We start from the raw sequence: 16,672 nt of genomic DNA on the forward strand, positions 1-16,672 counted from the left end.
TGTTTGGATTATTGCATATTTACAGTATGAGAACAGGGAAAGGGCAGGTGACCCGTCCCCCTGTGTGTCACGGGCGGAGGCACTGCCTGCCTTCTGCCCCCCCCGTCTGCCACACCCTCAGTCTGTCCTCACTGCCCCCGCCATCACCTTCCCAACTTGCAAATATGATCACATCATCCACTGCGTGACAGAACTCAGACAACTCCCGTGATTAGCCCGCAAGGTTGTCCTGACCCGCACGGCTCTCGGTTCTCCACTCCATCCTCGCGCTCGCCCCCAGACGTCTGGGCATCTCCTTCGAGGCCCGTCTCGAGTAGCCTCCTCCTGGGGACACCCCAGCCCCCTGACTGGCCGCCCCTCTATTTTATGACATAGTGTCCTCTCCGCACTTTCCCCGGGGAGTCTGTCACACTCTGTCTGTTCATTCAGCAACTACTGCGTGAGTGCCCGTGACTCCCGGGAGTTTGGTGCACGGAGGTAAATGGTGAGCAGAGGTTCTGAAGCAGGATTTCTGCCACGTCTGAGGCCCCGCTGGACCGTAAGTGACTTGGAGGGTGGGTCTGTGCCTTTCACCTCCGAGTCTCCTGCACGGCACAGGGTCCAGCACAGAGGAGGCTCCCCCAAAAATACGCAGTGGGTGGGGTCATGACTGAATGAGGCCCTAGGTCCACAGGTGAGCTCACCGTGGCCGGCAGGCGTCCGCTACCGAAGTGTCTGGCTGGCGATGATGTCTCACATCTCATTGAGACACGGAGGGTACTTGACCACAGCGCTGCTCCCTGTACGCCTTTCCCCGTCCCTTGCAGTGCGTCTGTAGGGTTTCCAAGAAGAAAAGGGCTCTAATTAGCAACTGTGCTCCAGAAAATTGGCCTTTTTTCAAGGAAAGGTTATGCGCGCCAGCTGTAAGGGTCTTACCCAAGTTTAGACCAATTTTAGCATGATGAGTGCTGGCTGCCAAATACACCAAGTCTGCTTCCTGTGATGCCGGGGCAGGTCCAACCCCTTCTGCAGTGTTTGAAACTTGTTCCTGTCAACAGGCGTGCACGGTCCGTCTTCTCTGAGTGGTCATTCTGTCTACAGACATAATTTTATCTCGAGGACACACAAGTCCAAATATATCCAAGGCATTTTCACAACAGTATTTTCATATTTCACAGAACCGTATATATGTTAATATAGTGTGCAGGAACTAACTCCTAACTGGAAACGTGCATTACACCCCGTATGCACTTGGTGAGATGTTTAGTAAACGTGTGTTGTCGGTTACGTGCTGTTGGGCACGTGCTTCGTGAAGCCCCCTCGGGGATGCTGTGAGGATTCCCGTGTGATCACGTGGATGGTGGTGACAAGGCACGAGAGGAGGAGAGAAAGGTTAGCAGCAACAGACACAGGCCAGCTGTGTTCCTGTGCGACATTGCTCCGTGCACAGGTGCCGGCACACGCGTGGGAGCCCGTGTGCTCACACCCTCCCTGCATGTGTGCCGAAACTCAGCCGGTTCACCCAGGACTCCTGCTGCCCGGATCCTCAAAGACAGTAACTCAGATCTCCTCTCTCTTTCTTTTCACAGCGTATACGGTTGCCCCTTGGCTAAAAAAAGAAAAACACAAGACAAGCAGCCCCAAGAACCTGCTCCCAAGCGAAGACCGTTTGCGGTGAAAGCAGACAGCTCGTCGGTGGATGAGTGTTACGACAGCGACGGCACCGAGGACGGAGACGAGAAGGAGGAGGACGAGGACGAGGAGGACTCGGACGAGGAGGAGGCGCGGAGGGAGGACGAGGACGAGGACGGGGACGGGGACCGGGAGGAGGAGGAGGAGGAGATGGAGGAGGAGGACGAGGAGGAGGACGAGGACGGCGAGGACGTGGAGGACGAGGAGGAGGACGAGGAGGACGAGGAGGAGGACGACGAGGAGGAGGACGACGAGGAGGACGGTAATCATTGAAGTGGTAGCCCAGCACCAAGTGATGGGCGGGGCTGGTTTCCCAGAGGGCGGCCGGGGGACGGTGCCCGTGGCACCTGCGTGAGCGATGCCCAAGGGACGCGGCGGCCGGGGCCGCGATGGGAGGAGCAGCTGCCCGTGTGTCTTTCACTGTCCTTCTAGAGAATTTCTTTCAATCGTCCGTTAGACGTCAGGTGTTGTTTCAGTCAAGTTGTTATTCAGGTTGGCCGTCCCCAAAATTTGCTGAAATACCTGTGGTGGGCATGTTTGTTTAGCTTAGCAACTCTTATCCGGAGAGCTCCGTGTGCATCTCCTCGGATGCTGTACCCAAGAGATCCCATCGTGAGCCACTGTGGTGGCCGTGCTGTCGGGACCGCCCAGCTCGCCTGCGTGCCGGGAGCTGGAAGCCTGTGTGACCCCGGCACGGGAGCGGGTGGAGCAGGTTTGTCTGTCGCTTGCGAAGGCTTTACCTTCGTGGCTGTCAGGTCACCCTCTTACACGTCTGAAAACTGTGCTTCTGGTCCAGCGAGACAGACCAGTGGAAAGCGCACTGCACACGTGGTGGCATCTTTGGGCAGCACATTTCCACGGTTTTGCTTTTACATCCAGCTTACTATGCGTGTCAGACTCAGAAGTAGGACTTCAAAGCCAATCCTTTCACAAAAGGCATTTCTCTGCTAGAAAGTAGTGGAGGTTTCGGAAGAGTCTTGTTCTAGGCTTCGCTGGCTTAGAGTTTGCCCCAGAGAAATGGCAGAACAGGGTTAAAAGGTGAAGGGAATATTTTTTCCTTCTACGTCTTCCTTGGGCTCAAAGCTCTTCAAGCATCTGAATTCTGAGAAAGGCTAATTTCTCAACACAAAGGACAGTGGCTTCAGCCAATGGACAAAGATGTTTTAGATCCGGCAAGGGCGAGCTGGGTGTTGCTGATCCTGTGCGGCGGGCCTGCGGGTGCTTTCCTGCCTCAGAGGTTTGTTCCCAGGAACCCGACTTTATGAAATAATCCTAGATTGTTACTGTGGTTCAGGGTCCTTAGGAAAGCAACTGACTGCTTCACGTATGTGGATAATACACATGTATCTGTACACACAGATGTGCACACGCACGCGTGCGCACGCACACACACACGTGCACACACGTGCACGCGCGCACACACGCATGCATGCACACACGCACACACACACGCGTAAGCTTCATGAATTAAAATCTGGTCTCCCCAGGTTACTTTTCACACCCACACACACACGCCACTGGTTCTGCTAAGACTGTGGCGTCATTAATGAGATGACGGGGCTTTCAAGCTGAGAACTGAAAACAGCGGCTCCAAGTAATAAAACGTGGAAAGTTGGAGAACTGACCAATGACGCAGATTGCTTCTGGACACCGTGTCAAATGTGTGCAGCTCTGGGTGAAATCTTGAGGCGGACCCTTGATCTGTAGCTTACCCGCGGCTTCGTAGGAAGATGCTGTAGAATGCTGCTCTCTCCTGTCCTCGGTCTATGTCGGGAAAGCTGTGCACATCACCGTCTGAAGCTGCAGACGTCTGTGTGTGGTGGGTTGGGGGGAGCACATTTGCACATACGCGTCACTTAGCCAAGCGTCTTAACCAAGGTTTAGGGTCTGTGCTCCGTTCGCTAGCATTAAAGTTTCAATTCTAGTTTACTTAGGGCCATGTTCTAAATCATCTATTTTTAAAAGTGCAAAGGGACATGTTTTGAAAAAGCGATCCCAGCCTTATTGAAAAAGCTTTAGCGTGTGACTGCACTGGGTTTGTTTACTCTGACTTGAACACTTAGAATTGCTGTGAGAAGTGAGAAAGCAAAGCAAAGCTAAAGACATTTTTCTGGGAAAATCCAGGTAAGTGAGGATAATCACGGGTGCGTGATAGGACCAGGAAATGATTGCATAATTATAACGTGGGCCCCAGACGTCTGAGTAGGTGACCCACCCAGCCTGGAACCAGCACTCAGGGTTCTGCAAACATTGAGTCCAGGCTGGAGGCGTGTAAGCAAGTTGGTTCCGGAAGGAAAATGCCCAGCCAGAGGATAGACGATCAGCTGCGTCAGAACCCATGTTCAGCTCTGGGTTCCCCAGCAAAGCGCCTTCTAGAATCATGGGTTATGTGAACTTTACAGGACTCAACTAGAGCTCGTAAAGAGAACTTCAGCCATGGTGACCACTTATGGGTCCTTAGGCTACCTCTTCTGTTATAAGACACCTATGTCCATTTTACCGAATATTTTTAGCAGTAAAGTGTGACAAGTTACTCCCTCTTAGCCTCTCATCAAACCCTAAGTGCCAAGGAGTCGTTAGATCAGAGACAGCCCGTGTCACGGACCCCGTGCTGCGGTTCTGATTTATTCTAAGTTCTGCGCAGGGAGGCCCCAAAGTCTTGCTCTATTCCCAAGTCAAACAAAAGCGTCCCTCCTAAGAAGACACCACTTCTGAGGCCTGATGCCTGGAGACGATGTCACCACGCTTTTCTGTCATAGAGAAGCCCCCGTCGGAGGAGCCCACGCGCAGGGGTTCCAAGACCCGACCTAGTCAGTATCCCACGACCATACGCCAGGTGGGTTATCCAGCAGGTGTGTCAGACTCCTAGCTGCGATCGGACTCCTAGCCGCGCGTGATTTAGGACAACCAGCCTTTGAAAGGCACACGTCTGTCCGTCTCCTGTTTTCATGTCCTCCTCAGATGCATTTTATTTTACCCGCGGCGAAGCTTAGCGCCCAGATCATGATCAGCCAGACGGAGCTCCTGCCCCCGCAGCGTGTCTGTAACGTGAGAAACGCGGCACAGGACACCCCACATTGCGGGCGGGCGTCTGTCCCCTCCCTGTGTTGGCAGAAACTGCACGTCTCTGAAAAACTGGGGAAAGTACTTCTTGTGTCTGGTGGCCGGTTCTGGGTTAGCGTCTTGAAGTCGGCCTTCCCCGCTTGGCGACTGTTGTACCGCTGGGCGGTCAGCAGGTCCTCTCCAGGGGAGCCTGGGCCGCTCCCTTAGCAAACAGCGCAGACAGCGACCGATACCTGGCAGAGAGGCGAGGCGTCACGGTGAGTGGGGGCGTCGCGGGTGCCCAGGGGCTGCTCACAGGGCGCGTCACAGCGGCCGACGGTCAGCCGGCACGAGGACACCGGGGCGGCCAGGCGGGGCCGCGGGGGTGAAGGGCGGCGGCCTCCGCCTGGCCGGTGGGTGCGCAGCCTCCGACGACGTCCCCCAAGAGGACGCTGCTTTCCTTCTGCACCTCTGTTATGAATTGCAACGTGCAGTGTATTGAGAGGTTTTGTCGTAGAGGAAACAAACGTATACAAACCCCCAAGTTATCGCCTAGGAGCCCACCGCTTACGGCACTGTTATTTATAACCTGCAGATGAGGTGCTTATTCTAATTCCAAGAGTCCTCCGGCATTGCCGTTACACGTGAACCAAAATATTACTAATAATGTACGTCTCCAGTCGGTCTGGTAATGTACGTACTGTGCTTGTCCTCAAGTGATTGTGTAAGAACAGGCAGGGTAGAAACTGTTTCACCCTCTTTGTTCTAACTAGAAACTGAGGCTCAGAAAAATAAGATTATTTTCAGACTCCGTTGGTGGTTTTTCTTCCTTCAGCATTCATGTTCTTTTTATCACTTTCTGCGTATTTGAACAACATGAAAAGCTATCTGAGTAATTCGTTTCAGATTACATTAAATTAATAACTAATTAATCAAAATTATATTTTGTCCAGTTGACCTATCACAGGCTGGTCTTTTGCATGAGGAATTTTATTTTCAAAACACATGTGGTGGTCTGAGTCTGTAATTATTAGATTAAAGCACCCTTGTTATCCTAAAGTTAAGAAAATTATTGTTCAGGGGTCATAGATTTTTCTAATAGCAGATTTTGTGCATGGTACCTTTTGTGCACGGTACTTTTTCAAACTCCTGGGATTTGAGAAACACAGATTCAAAGGTTATTTAATAAGTCATGGCTTATTTTCATACTACAGCCCACTAAAAAGAATGCATCTTTAAACAATAGCTATACACACGTGTGTATGTATCTATATCTCCTTATGAGTATATACTGTATCTGCCCACTGACAAGAAAGAAGATTCCCTCAGGAAGAATGCAGCAGTTTGCTGTCCAGATGAGATAAAACATTCACGTCCACTGCAGTCTTTAACACATAACTGTTTCTTAATATATTCTGTTTCTGAAATACATTTGTAAATATGAAAAGTCCTTTCTTTACTTAATCTTTACTGAATCTTGGGACTTTCTGACCATTTAAATTTGAAGGCAATTGACTTGCCTATTGGATTAAATTAGATAAAAAATGCAAACACCTTCCTTTTCTAGAGGTTTTCTGGCTCCGTGTTGTTCTACATGTGAATTAGCCAAAGATGTGTGATGGCGTCCTTGGACGTTCACATCCAGGAAGAAACTGGGTGGCTTGAAGGGAAACGTGACCAGCGCCTTGGAGAACGTACAGTGCACGCAGGGCTGCTCCGGGTGGTGGGGCGCGCTGACCAGAGGCAGAGCAGCCCGCGTGGTGTAGAGCCCGGTGCGCTTCAGGCAGGTCAGCGAAGCGCGCCTCCTCTCCCATCCGTGGAGCCCTGCACGGGGGTGGCGGGCAGTGCCCGTCAAGTTCTGACTCTGAGCTCTGTTTGCACCGCCCTCCCCAGCCAGCGGACCCCTGCGCCATCCAGCTTGTCTGCACAAACTCAACTGCCTTTGAAGGGAACTCAAGACAAAACCCACCCTCACAGAAACAAATTTTTTTTTAATTGCCACATTTCCAGGGTGTGTTTTATTCACTCGCCAGGTGCCAGGTTATGGAAGCTTCATGACCACGTGCAATCGATGGCCTTGAACCTCCATAAGAAGGGACAGAATGACGAGGGTGAGGGTCCCTCCCTGTGGCCGCGGGGCTCCCCAGACTCCCTCCTGACACGGTGCTCGCGGGGTCAGCCCGTCACCCTCTTGCCTGGCTCTCGGGGCACGGCCCTGATGCGGGAAACAGGCTGAGATGCAGACTGACCGTGAGCATCAGAGCCAGCCCCCCGGCTTTCTCCCGCGTCAGCAGAAACGCAGCGAGTCCCGAGACCAGCGGAGAAGCCGAGATGTGTTTAGTATGCAGGGCCTCAACGGTGCGCAGTTGGGAGAAAGAATATGATGGCTTTTAAGCATCTTAAAAATTAGTCTCTCCCTTCATCCATGAAAGCGTCATTTTAGGCAGTTTGGTGTTCGAATACACTGAGTGCAGGGCTCCGGCACTCAGAAATGAGTAAAGGCAGAATTAGGCGCTTCTATGTATCAGTCTGTGATAAAAATTAAACTTTCTTCTTGCAAGCTAATTTCGCATAATTAGAAAATATAATTATATCTTCTATTTCATTAATTTTCAGACACTTCAATACAGACCAGAAAACTTGCTAACCAGGTGAAGCCGTGTACATTTGCGATGCAGGCAGCACGCATAAAGTACAGAGAAAGGCCTTTTTACATAAGAATGAAAAATAACAGATGTAAGAGAGTAGATCTAACACGTTTCTATTCAGTTTGTTTTTAAGGTCCACTTGAAGGGATGTCCAGCCTACTTCTCTGCCTTTAATTGGATTTTTATTCCAAACGCTGGCTATGCAGAGGGTGGGGTGAGGGCGGGCAGGCATGTCTCGCGGCTCTGGCTGCCCTGCCTCTCTCGCTCTGCCTGGACCTCAGTTTGGCATCCAGAGATTCGGGTGATAATAGTCACCCTTCATCGGCCTCACTGCTTAAAGCAGGTGAAGGACAGAGAGACGCAGGAGAGAGGCGGGGCCCAGAGCCGCCGTGTAGCCACGGTAGCTCCAGCCCTTTGTAACCCTGAACCCAAGCTCCGTGGCGGTACGGAGCAGATCTATACGGTCATCAAGGCCGCTTTAATTTAATTTAAAAGACTCAGCACATGGTGACAGCTCACTTCAAAAACACGGTACGTGTTTTCCATGTACACGGAAGTGCGCTGGGTTCCGTGTGGACACGGAAACTCAATAGACACCACCCTTTGCCCAAAAGAAACGCATAATACAGCATGAAAGAGGAGTGTACACATGAAAATATAGACACAACGGTTCTTTACAAAGCGCAGCATTAGATGCCAAACGCCGAGATGGAGGCTTTAAAGATTTGGGTTGAAAACAGGAGCACAAGTTTTCAGATGCTAAAGACTGTGAGCTTTACATTAGGTCACCAAAGAAGGTAGTAGTGTTTCTGAAAAGTCTTTTCTGTCTGATGGGGATTGAATACGGTTGAAGAGAAGAGCAGGGCCCCATGCCTCCCAAGTTCCATCCAATCAAACATACTCATTGGAATGGCCGCTTCGAACCCGTCCGTAAAACAGAGGAGAAGAGTTTTCACAGACTCCTTTCCACTCCCGGCTCAGAGCGTCAGCAGTAATCAAAGTAACCTTGTTGTGCTGGGCCAGCGATGTTCCAGGTCGTCCGACGAACGTGGAAAGTCTCTGAGCTGTGCGTGTGCGTGTGTGTGATGTGTGCATACGTGTGTGTGTGTGTGTCTGTGTGGAGAGAGACAGAGAGAAAGAGAGAGAGGGATGCAATTGGTCTCGGTTAGTGTGTTCTGGTCCATCTCAGTCTGAAAACTACTAATTTCAACTAGCTCTTGTTTGAATGGGGGGTATGACTCTTCTATATTTTGTCCCCAAACGTAGCTAAACCACATACCTAAAATGTCATCAAGTAGAAAGCTTCTAAAAACTTAGTTAATAAATGGAACTTTCCTCGCGCATGTTCCTTTCAGTAAGACCCATAATGAATAAAAACTGTAAGGAAGAAGCATACCTTGCACATTCTTCTACATTAAAAATTACTACGCAGTGTGGACCCTTGTGAAAACCATCATTTTTCCCTTCAGTTTATCTCCTTGAGCTTAAAGGACATTTTAAAATCATGCTTCAGCTTGTGAAATGAACAGCTTCTAGAATCAAAAAGCCACCAGTCCTCTTCAGAGCCGCTGCGTGACGTGAGGCGGTGCTGCGGACGCCGTCAGGCCAGCAGGGTTCTGCCTGGGCCCCCAGCCGTCCCGCTCCAGGCCGGGTCGGCTGCACTGCACACGCGTGAGGTCTGACTCGGGCCTGCAAGGGGACGCATGGCCGTGACCTCCGTGTGTGATGGCGGGGCCGGTGGCAGGGAGGGACAGACTAGAGACACACGGGGCTCCGTGCGGACACGGCCCACCCTCTTGGCCACACGCCCAGGCAGCGGGCTTTGCCCTGGCGACGGTGCAGCAGATGTTTCAGGACCACCTTCTGCTCTCAGACCATGCTTGCTGCCCTGCAGACCCGGCTCCCGGGACACGTGGTCAAGACCAGAGTGTCACCCTCCACACCAGGGCTGGTGCCCGGGACCTGCCGAGGGACACAGGACGTCACAGAGCTGTTCCTCCTCTGTGATCTGGCGGCGGGTGGTTTCTATCAAATCCGTGCTACGTACATCCACATATAAGTTATACACACGTATATTATAAAAGTCAAAGTCAGAGCTCAGCTCCCACTGAACTTTCACGTGCTAGCCCTGCGCTGGCCAACACGGTGGCCCCTGGCCACACTGGTTGTTTAAATAGAAATACACTGAGTTTGCATATAACTTAAATGAGTTGAAATCGCATAGTGCTGAAACTCCAGGCCCTCATCCCACCAGCCTTCCCAGAGTGGCTCCTCTTCCCGGGGCGCAGTCGCCTCATTTTCAGACCTCTGCCCAGAGGCCACCTTCCTGGCGAGCCTGGCCTGACTCCACCTGAAGTGACCTTCATTCGTCCTGGTCCCCGGCCCCTCGAAGCACAGGCCACCCTCCGACATCACAGTTTATGTTTATTTTCCGTCTGTTTCTCTTCCACCAAGTACACGGTGAGGTCCCTGCTGCCGGCCCCCCGCCTCCTGGGGTCATCCTTCCGCTCCACGCAACACGGTTAAGTGGATAAGCAGCAGTTAAGCGAGGAAACAAGCCACAGTCTCCTCGTGTCCCCAGGCCCGCCGGAACCGGCCTGAGCACAACTGTGACAACTAGAGCCCCTGTCCGTGAGCGGGTAAAACTTGTCCTGTGTTGTCCTCTCCGAAGTTTGCATGTTTTCTTGAAGTTGGAGGAAGCGATCTAGAAAAGCCAATGTTTGACCGGAGGAAACGCAGACAGATGAAGCTCCCACGCCGGCGTCTCCGGGCCTCCGTCACCGCCCGAGGGCCACGCGGCCGCAGTCAATCGGCTGGTCGGGCCCCGGGCGGCACCCGAGGGTTACGGCCTCAGACAATGGATGCGCTGGGGACGGCCGTGCGGGTCTGTCCCGCGTGCTTCCTCTCAGGTTAAGGAAGGCTCTCAGGCAAGGCCAGGAGCGGAGATCGGGAACGTGTTAGCAGCACACGGCTCGCTGGGGAGCCTGGCGCGTTGTGAAAGGACCCTGTGCCGCCGGGATGCGTCCTGCCCGAGCCCAGGGACAGCAGCGGGTGGAGGGATGCGTGTGTCCTGCCGCACAGAATCGGCTGCTGTACAGACACGGGAGGCCACGGGCGGCCGCAGGCACAGCAGCAGGAGCAAATCCCCGTCCAGCAACCAGCTCCTCGGGGAGACGTCGGTCCAGCTGCTCCCAGTGCAGGCAGGTGTGGCCGTGGGGCCGAGCCCAGAGCAGCCACGGGAGCAACAACACACAGCTCCGAGGAAAGGGCTGGGGATGTATTTTGGGTGATTGCATATAATTCACCCAAATCATCTCCCCGTGACGAGCACGGCGAGAACAAAGACGGTTCTGTCTGATGTGAGAACAGACGGAAGGCCCGGGGCGTGGGCGGCACCGAAGCCGAAGGGCGCTCCTTAGGAGACGCGGTCTGTCCTTCCAAACCTTCGGTGGGGTCGTCCTGGCCGGCAGCACCAGAACCCCTCGGGGGCCTGTCGGGCTCCCCCACCTCCGAGCACCTCTTCCATCCCGGCGACTTCTTGGCGGCGGGCAGGGGAGGAGAAGCAAGAGGCCAGCGGGGGGGTGCACGTGAGAGCAGGACCCCCGGGCGCGGGGCCTGTCCCTTCCCGCAGAGCACCTGCAGACAAGACTCCGTCCCCTGGGGCCCCGCACGACGGGACAGCTGTGCCCCAGTGGAGCCTGTACACGAGAGGCTCACGTCGGCATGGGGGCCTCTGGTCGCTTCGCACAGCGCAGGGAGATCATCACTGGGGTGTCGTTTCTACGTTCCTTAATAGAAAACAATTTCAACTAATTCTAAATACTTTTTCACGATCGATAGGGAAGTCCTATGCCAGATGGCAACCACCCATTTTAAACAACTCTTAGGAGAGATGTTGAGTATTTGATGAGTCTGTGCACACAAACCCAGGCACCTCTCCAGGCCCACGTGGCCATCCGCACCGTGTGCGGGCGCAGCTCCGTGCCGGTGTCTTGGGCCACGTCTGACGTGTGCTCTTAAATGTGTCACCAGCGCTGGAGGCTCTGGGACTGCAGGGAGTCGGTGATGGTGGAGAAATGCCCTGCCGTTCAGAAGAGAAAGAATAGAGCAATCCAAGTAGAATCAGCCCACGTCGGCATCTACGGAGAAAACGAGAAGCAGTGAATTCTCGGTGGAGAGAGGCCGGGGGAGTACCGGGCTGGCTCGTGGAGGCCAGCATGCGGCTCTGCCCCTCCAGAAGCCCAAGCGCTTGGGACTCAAGCTAAAGACTCAGGGATGCCTCAGGGTGGCCGTTCCATTAGGAGACGCGTATTCAGAAGAGATCTCAGTGCCCGCCCCCCACCCCATGAAGTCCTGGGCTCCTCCCGGGCGCTCGCTCAGGTCAGGCAGCTGGGGTGGGGAGGTCAGCTGTGGGGCCAGCGGGCCTTCTGCTCAGCGTGGCCTCCTCCCATCTCTCCAGCAGAGGAACAGTGATGCCCAAGAGTGGCCTTTGCTACTTGAAACACTGAAAAGCCTCCTTAACTTGGCTCATTTTATTTCTTGGATAATTTATCTTTGGGATTATACGGTTTTGTAATTGCCCTGAATCGTGACCAGTTTTGGAACGAAGCGGGAGCACCATGTGATGGAGACGGAGGGGTGTGAGGACCCAGGACGACCCAGGACCCCCCACCCGAAGGCTGGTGACAGCTGGCAGGCTGCTGCAGCTCCCGGGACCTGAGTGTCACCACGTGCGACGTGAGAGCGTTCACCGAATGCCCTCCCCACCTCTTCCCAGCACCGACCCCACACTCCTAAGGAAAGGACAAGGGCTGACCCTGGGGAACGCGGCCATCTGTCTCGTGCTCTTGTGTGAGAGGGTCCTGAGAGCACGTCTCTGCTAGGATCATCCTCACCTCTAATCACCCAGAAACCACTGTCAAAACCGTGAACATGGAGTGAGCTTGGGGAGGAAGGGCTGCCAGGGCGCCAGTGCTGGTCGTGGGAGAAGGGCTGTGGCCGGGACCTACCCTCTCCACCGGCTCCAGGCTGGTGCCTCCCCAGCAGGAGCTGTCGTGGGAGCAGCACCCGGGCAGGTGGGAGGGTCTCTGCTCCCACAGAGGGAAGGAGTCCACATCGCCTCAAAGACGGTGGAGGGAATTTGCAGAAGGACCAAACTCACGTTGCTCCATTCTGGTCTCGGGGACAGGCTGCGCAAGTTACGTGTCATCAGAGGGTCGGAGCCCGTGGGCCCGTGAGGGGGTCCGTCTTTCCTCTGCTCCTTCCCTCCCCTCTCTTTGCACAACCTCACCTCCGGTGTCCCTGACTCCCCTACCTTCCGACCCGCTCAGCGCCCTCAAGGGACTGCCCGGGACCCTGGCCCTGTGAAGCCCGCCCAAGACGCGCCGAATTTCCAGATCCTTTCTCCACATCAGACTGGACTTAAACTCCGCAAGTCAGGACCCTCGTAGGTGACGGGCCTGCAAAGCTGTCAACCCCAGCACACGTTTCACCAGCTGGTGCTGTAACTCGACTCAATCTCAGCAGCCAGTGTGGAGGAGGGGCTCAGAACAGCAGCCCCCGCGTGGCTGGCAGACGGAGACCGTGATGAGGGAGAGCTGGACGTCCAGATGGGACGAGTCTGGAACAGGCCGTGTCGGCGAGGACGCGCAGGCCTGGAAGCTGTGGCAGGAGGCGGTGCTGGCCCAGCATCCTGAGATGGCGTCCCACTGCCACCTAGCAACAGGATGATGTGGGGAAAACACCAGCCTCTCTGGGGCGCCACAGTCACCTTCGGGAGGACAGTAAGGTGCCACTCCCCTCTCACGGGGCCCCTGGGGCACGAAACGAGGACCGACAGCCACAGGCCACGAGACTGACCACCAGGGCTGTTTTCTCTGCTCCCGTGATGAGGTTTGTGCGATGACCACCACTTTTACTTCTTTCCTGTAGTTTCAGTGGCTATTAAAACACCATCATCTTCTCACTAGGATCTAATATATCATCACATTTCTGTAGTTACAAGTCAAGAAATGAATTTTGATATTTATTTCTACAATCAAAAAGAAACACCTATTAATGCCATAAGAAACCGTGGGCTTCGGTGATTTGAAATCCACGAAGGTGGACTCTTAGACCACGTCTTCTCTGACCCGGCAAATCTAGAGCAGTTTCTGCTTTGAAGAAGCGTCTCTGCTTTCTGCTTGTTCTCGTATGTTTTTTCAGCGAGGGTTTCTGTTTGCTAGCCTGTGGCCTATTTTGATGGCTAGAAAGAACATAATCAGAGCCGGAGACTGAAAGAGTCAAAAGGTGGGTCTCAGACGTATTTTTTAGAGACAAAATACTAAAAGAAGCCAATGCTTGTATTTACAAAGTTATAATCCACAGAGTTGTAACCACATCAAATTCTGGTCATGAAGATGGAGACAAAACACCCTACACGGCTCTATGTTTTAGAGAAATTTTTTTGGTTTTCTAATTGTAGCTGTTGAGGCTAAGCGCACATAGGAACCCAAAAAGGCATGTAATTGCGGTAAAAATGAGGCCTGTGTTTGGTGAGGAAACACTGTGGAGACCACGTGGGCCGAGCCGCTGAACCGCCTGTGCTTTCTCCGCGCAGGCTCCTCCCCTGGGGGGAGGGCAGGACCAGATCTCCTCCAGCTCCCGCCTGGGGTGAGCATCCCTGACCCCACCCCCACCCCCTGCCCCCCGCAGGGACCTTCCTCTCCTGCCTGTGATGCACAGCGCTGCTGCAGGGGAGGCTCCAGATAGAAAACCATGATCAGGACACCGAGCCGCCTTGGCCTTGGCCTCGGCCTTCCCTTGAAGCCTCTATCTGAGTAGCAGTGCTCTTTTAGTTAGAATGTGAACCTGACTTTAAAACGCCCCTTCTCATCACACATGCACGCTCCCTGTTTCCTGGATCTCGATCACATGAAGGGCTCTGCCCCTGACTCCGGAATCTCCTTGGGCTGGAAATGCAGTTTGGGGACTGTCGGTACCACTCTGTTCATGCCTGGCTGGCCCAGAAAGTCCTGGCCCGTTTTCCCTCGTTTCATTACGAGCCTCAGCAAAGACATAGCTGGAAGGGTAGACTGCCTGACGCAGAGACGAGACCCACGGGGGGAATGCCAGGAGCTCGCTGCGAGCCGTGCTGGATTCCGGAGGCTGACGCTTGGACCTGACGGGCTGCCTGACGGAGGCCCTCCCTCCACCCGCGCCATCAAGGCTTGACTTTACCGCACATGCGTTTTGAAAGAGCTAGATACCCATAACCTGGAAAATTCCGTTAGTCCGTGAGGATTTTTGCCACTCCTGTGGTCTCTCCAGCCACCCCCACTCCTACCGCTGGGGGTCCAGCAGCCTCAGGGGACACAGGCTGGTGACCTGGAGGAAGAGCAGAGCCTTGCTCAGTCAGACACTGCCCCTCGAAGCCCCAGATTTCTCCTGCAAGGGGGCGGATTCCTCCGCATCTGCTCTGTGGGCCAGGCCTTCCCGAGACCTGCCACCAGGCCCGCAGGGCTCATTCACCCTGCGGGTCTTCACGCAGCACAGAATTCTCACGGCTCCGGGAAGAGCCCGGACCCGGCTGGTCTCCAGCATCACCCAGCCAGTGACAGCAAAGGCTCGGCCTGGACCGGGAGGTACAGGTCCCCCGTCACTGTCTTGTCATCCTGATGCCGCGACACAGGGTCTTCAGGAGGGGCGGGACCCCCCAGCTTGTTCTCGGCCTCCCTCACCGATGTGTCCGCCTTCGGTTAATCTCCGTGTAAAGCGACAAGGAAGCCGTGGAGACGGGAACAGGTGTCTGGTGACTGCAAAGCTGAGCCGTGTCCCTTTTCTGTGTGACATGGAGGGGAAACCACTTCCTTTTTGGGGCAGATGAGCTGAAGGTCACCCTGAGGTTCTGAATCTGGGGGAATCACTAAAATCATGAGGATGACAAGTTTGGGGTAAGGCGGGGAGGCTCATAAACTGTGGGTGTGGCAGGCGGCAGGCTCCCGTGCAGCCTTCACCATGGTTCACACGGGCGCAGGGGCGCGGGGCACAGCCTGCCGGCCTGGTCCCTCCTTTCACTGACAGCCCCCTGCCCCAGGCTCTCAGCTGCCAGGTGCGCGAGAAGGAACTCGGGCCACGCCGCCTCTCACCCGACGCGGCTTCTGCTTCCAGTGGCTGCACGTGGTGCCTTGTGTTCGAATCACAACCTGTAGCTTCATCTGGTGGTGGGTTGTGGGTGCAGCGGTGCGGCTCCCAAAACCCCAGTTCCGTGCGGAGGCGACCTAGCCTGGTTATCCAGAGGCCGCTTCTCTGATCAGCCCACGCGTATAAAAACCACAGCGCGTAAGTCGAGAGGAGAATATAAGTGACATTTCCAAGGATTCCTGAGGGCGGTGTCACCTTGCGTCCTGGGCGCTCAGCCCTGGGCCGTGCGGGGTGTGCACGTGAGGTGAGCACGTCCGCGATGTTTCCGACCGCCTTTGGTGGTTTTGTTTTCCTTCCTCTTGATGCTCTTTGGGGAAATGTGTATCCTTAATTTTAAGGAAATTGACGCTTAGAAATTATCCAGAAGAGAGACAATATTTGTTTTGTCAATTAGTGATGTTCTCTGACTAATACACAGCCAATTTGATTTGCTGATGTTTACAGAGATGTGTTAGATTTCAAAAATATGTTGGTTCCGTGTGTGGGCTCGCAAGGATGCTGTTTTCTGTTACTGATGTGTTCACGTCCACATCCAGTTCACCAGCAAAAGCCTCTTCTACGGGGACAGCACAAACCCATAAAGAAAGCACTTCAGCCCCCGACTCAGCTCTGAGTCGCCCGGCATCTTCCACGAATCGATACGCCTCCTTTCCTCGTTAATACGCTTTAAAAATTCTTCTTACTCTGGTTTATTTAATCATAGGCACAGAGAGTATATGTGAAAATGGCAGGCAGTTAACCAAATCCGCCCTGGAGTGGGGGAGGGGTCCCTCTGAGAACCCATTTGCTGTTCTCTATATTCTGCAATATTCGTGGTAGCATTACGCACACGAGGGAAAGAGACGCACGTCCCAAATATTGCTTAGCGCTAAACAGAATACACTTCAGATGCAAGATGGCATTTTCATGTAATTTTTAACGTGGTCTTTTTTAAATGAGTTTTTCCAGATATCTTTTGAGATTGGATGTGACACTGACACGTATTTCTACCCGCTCACCGCAGCCTTCCCGAGGCTGGGGGGAGCGGGTGAAACGAACAGATGCCGGCTTGCGTGCGACGGTGGCACCGGCTCAGCGCAGTCCTGCTTCGTATGGGCATCTGGTCACTGCGCACGTCTCCCCCACCCTCT

General features: G+C 54.0%; 1 protein-coding gene across 5 annotated transcripts in view; it reads left to right on the plus strand.

Moving 5' to 3' along the window:
* The window catches only part of MYT1L (myelin transcription factor 1 like), a 136,543-nt gene that overhangs the window by 23,138 nt on the left and 96,733 nt on the right, over nt 1-16,672 (plus strand). For all 5 annotated transcript variants that reach the window (XM_057741706.1, XM_057741705.1, XM_057741702.1 and 2 more), the window contains exon 4: nt 1,569-1,933. In XM_057741706.1, the coding sequence (XP_057597689.1) occupies nt 1,569-1,933 (365 nt within the window). The remainder of the gene's footprint in view (nt 1-1,568; nt 1,934-16,672) is intronic.

Source organism: Hippopotamus amphibius, chromosome 7 (genome assembly GCF_030028045.1).
Source record: "Hippopotamus amphibius kiboko isolate mHipAmp2 chromosome 7, mHipAmp2.hap2, whole genome shotgun sequence".
In the NCBI taxonomy this organism is placed as follows: Eukaryota; Metazoa; Chordata; class Mammalia; order Artiodactyla; family Hippopotamidae; genus Hippopotamus; species Hippopotamus amphibius.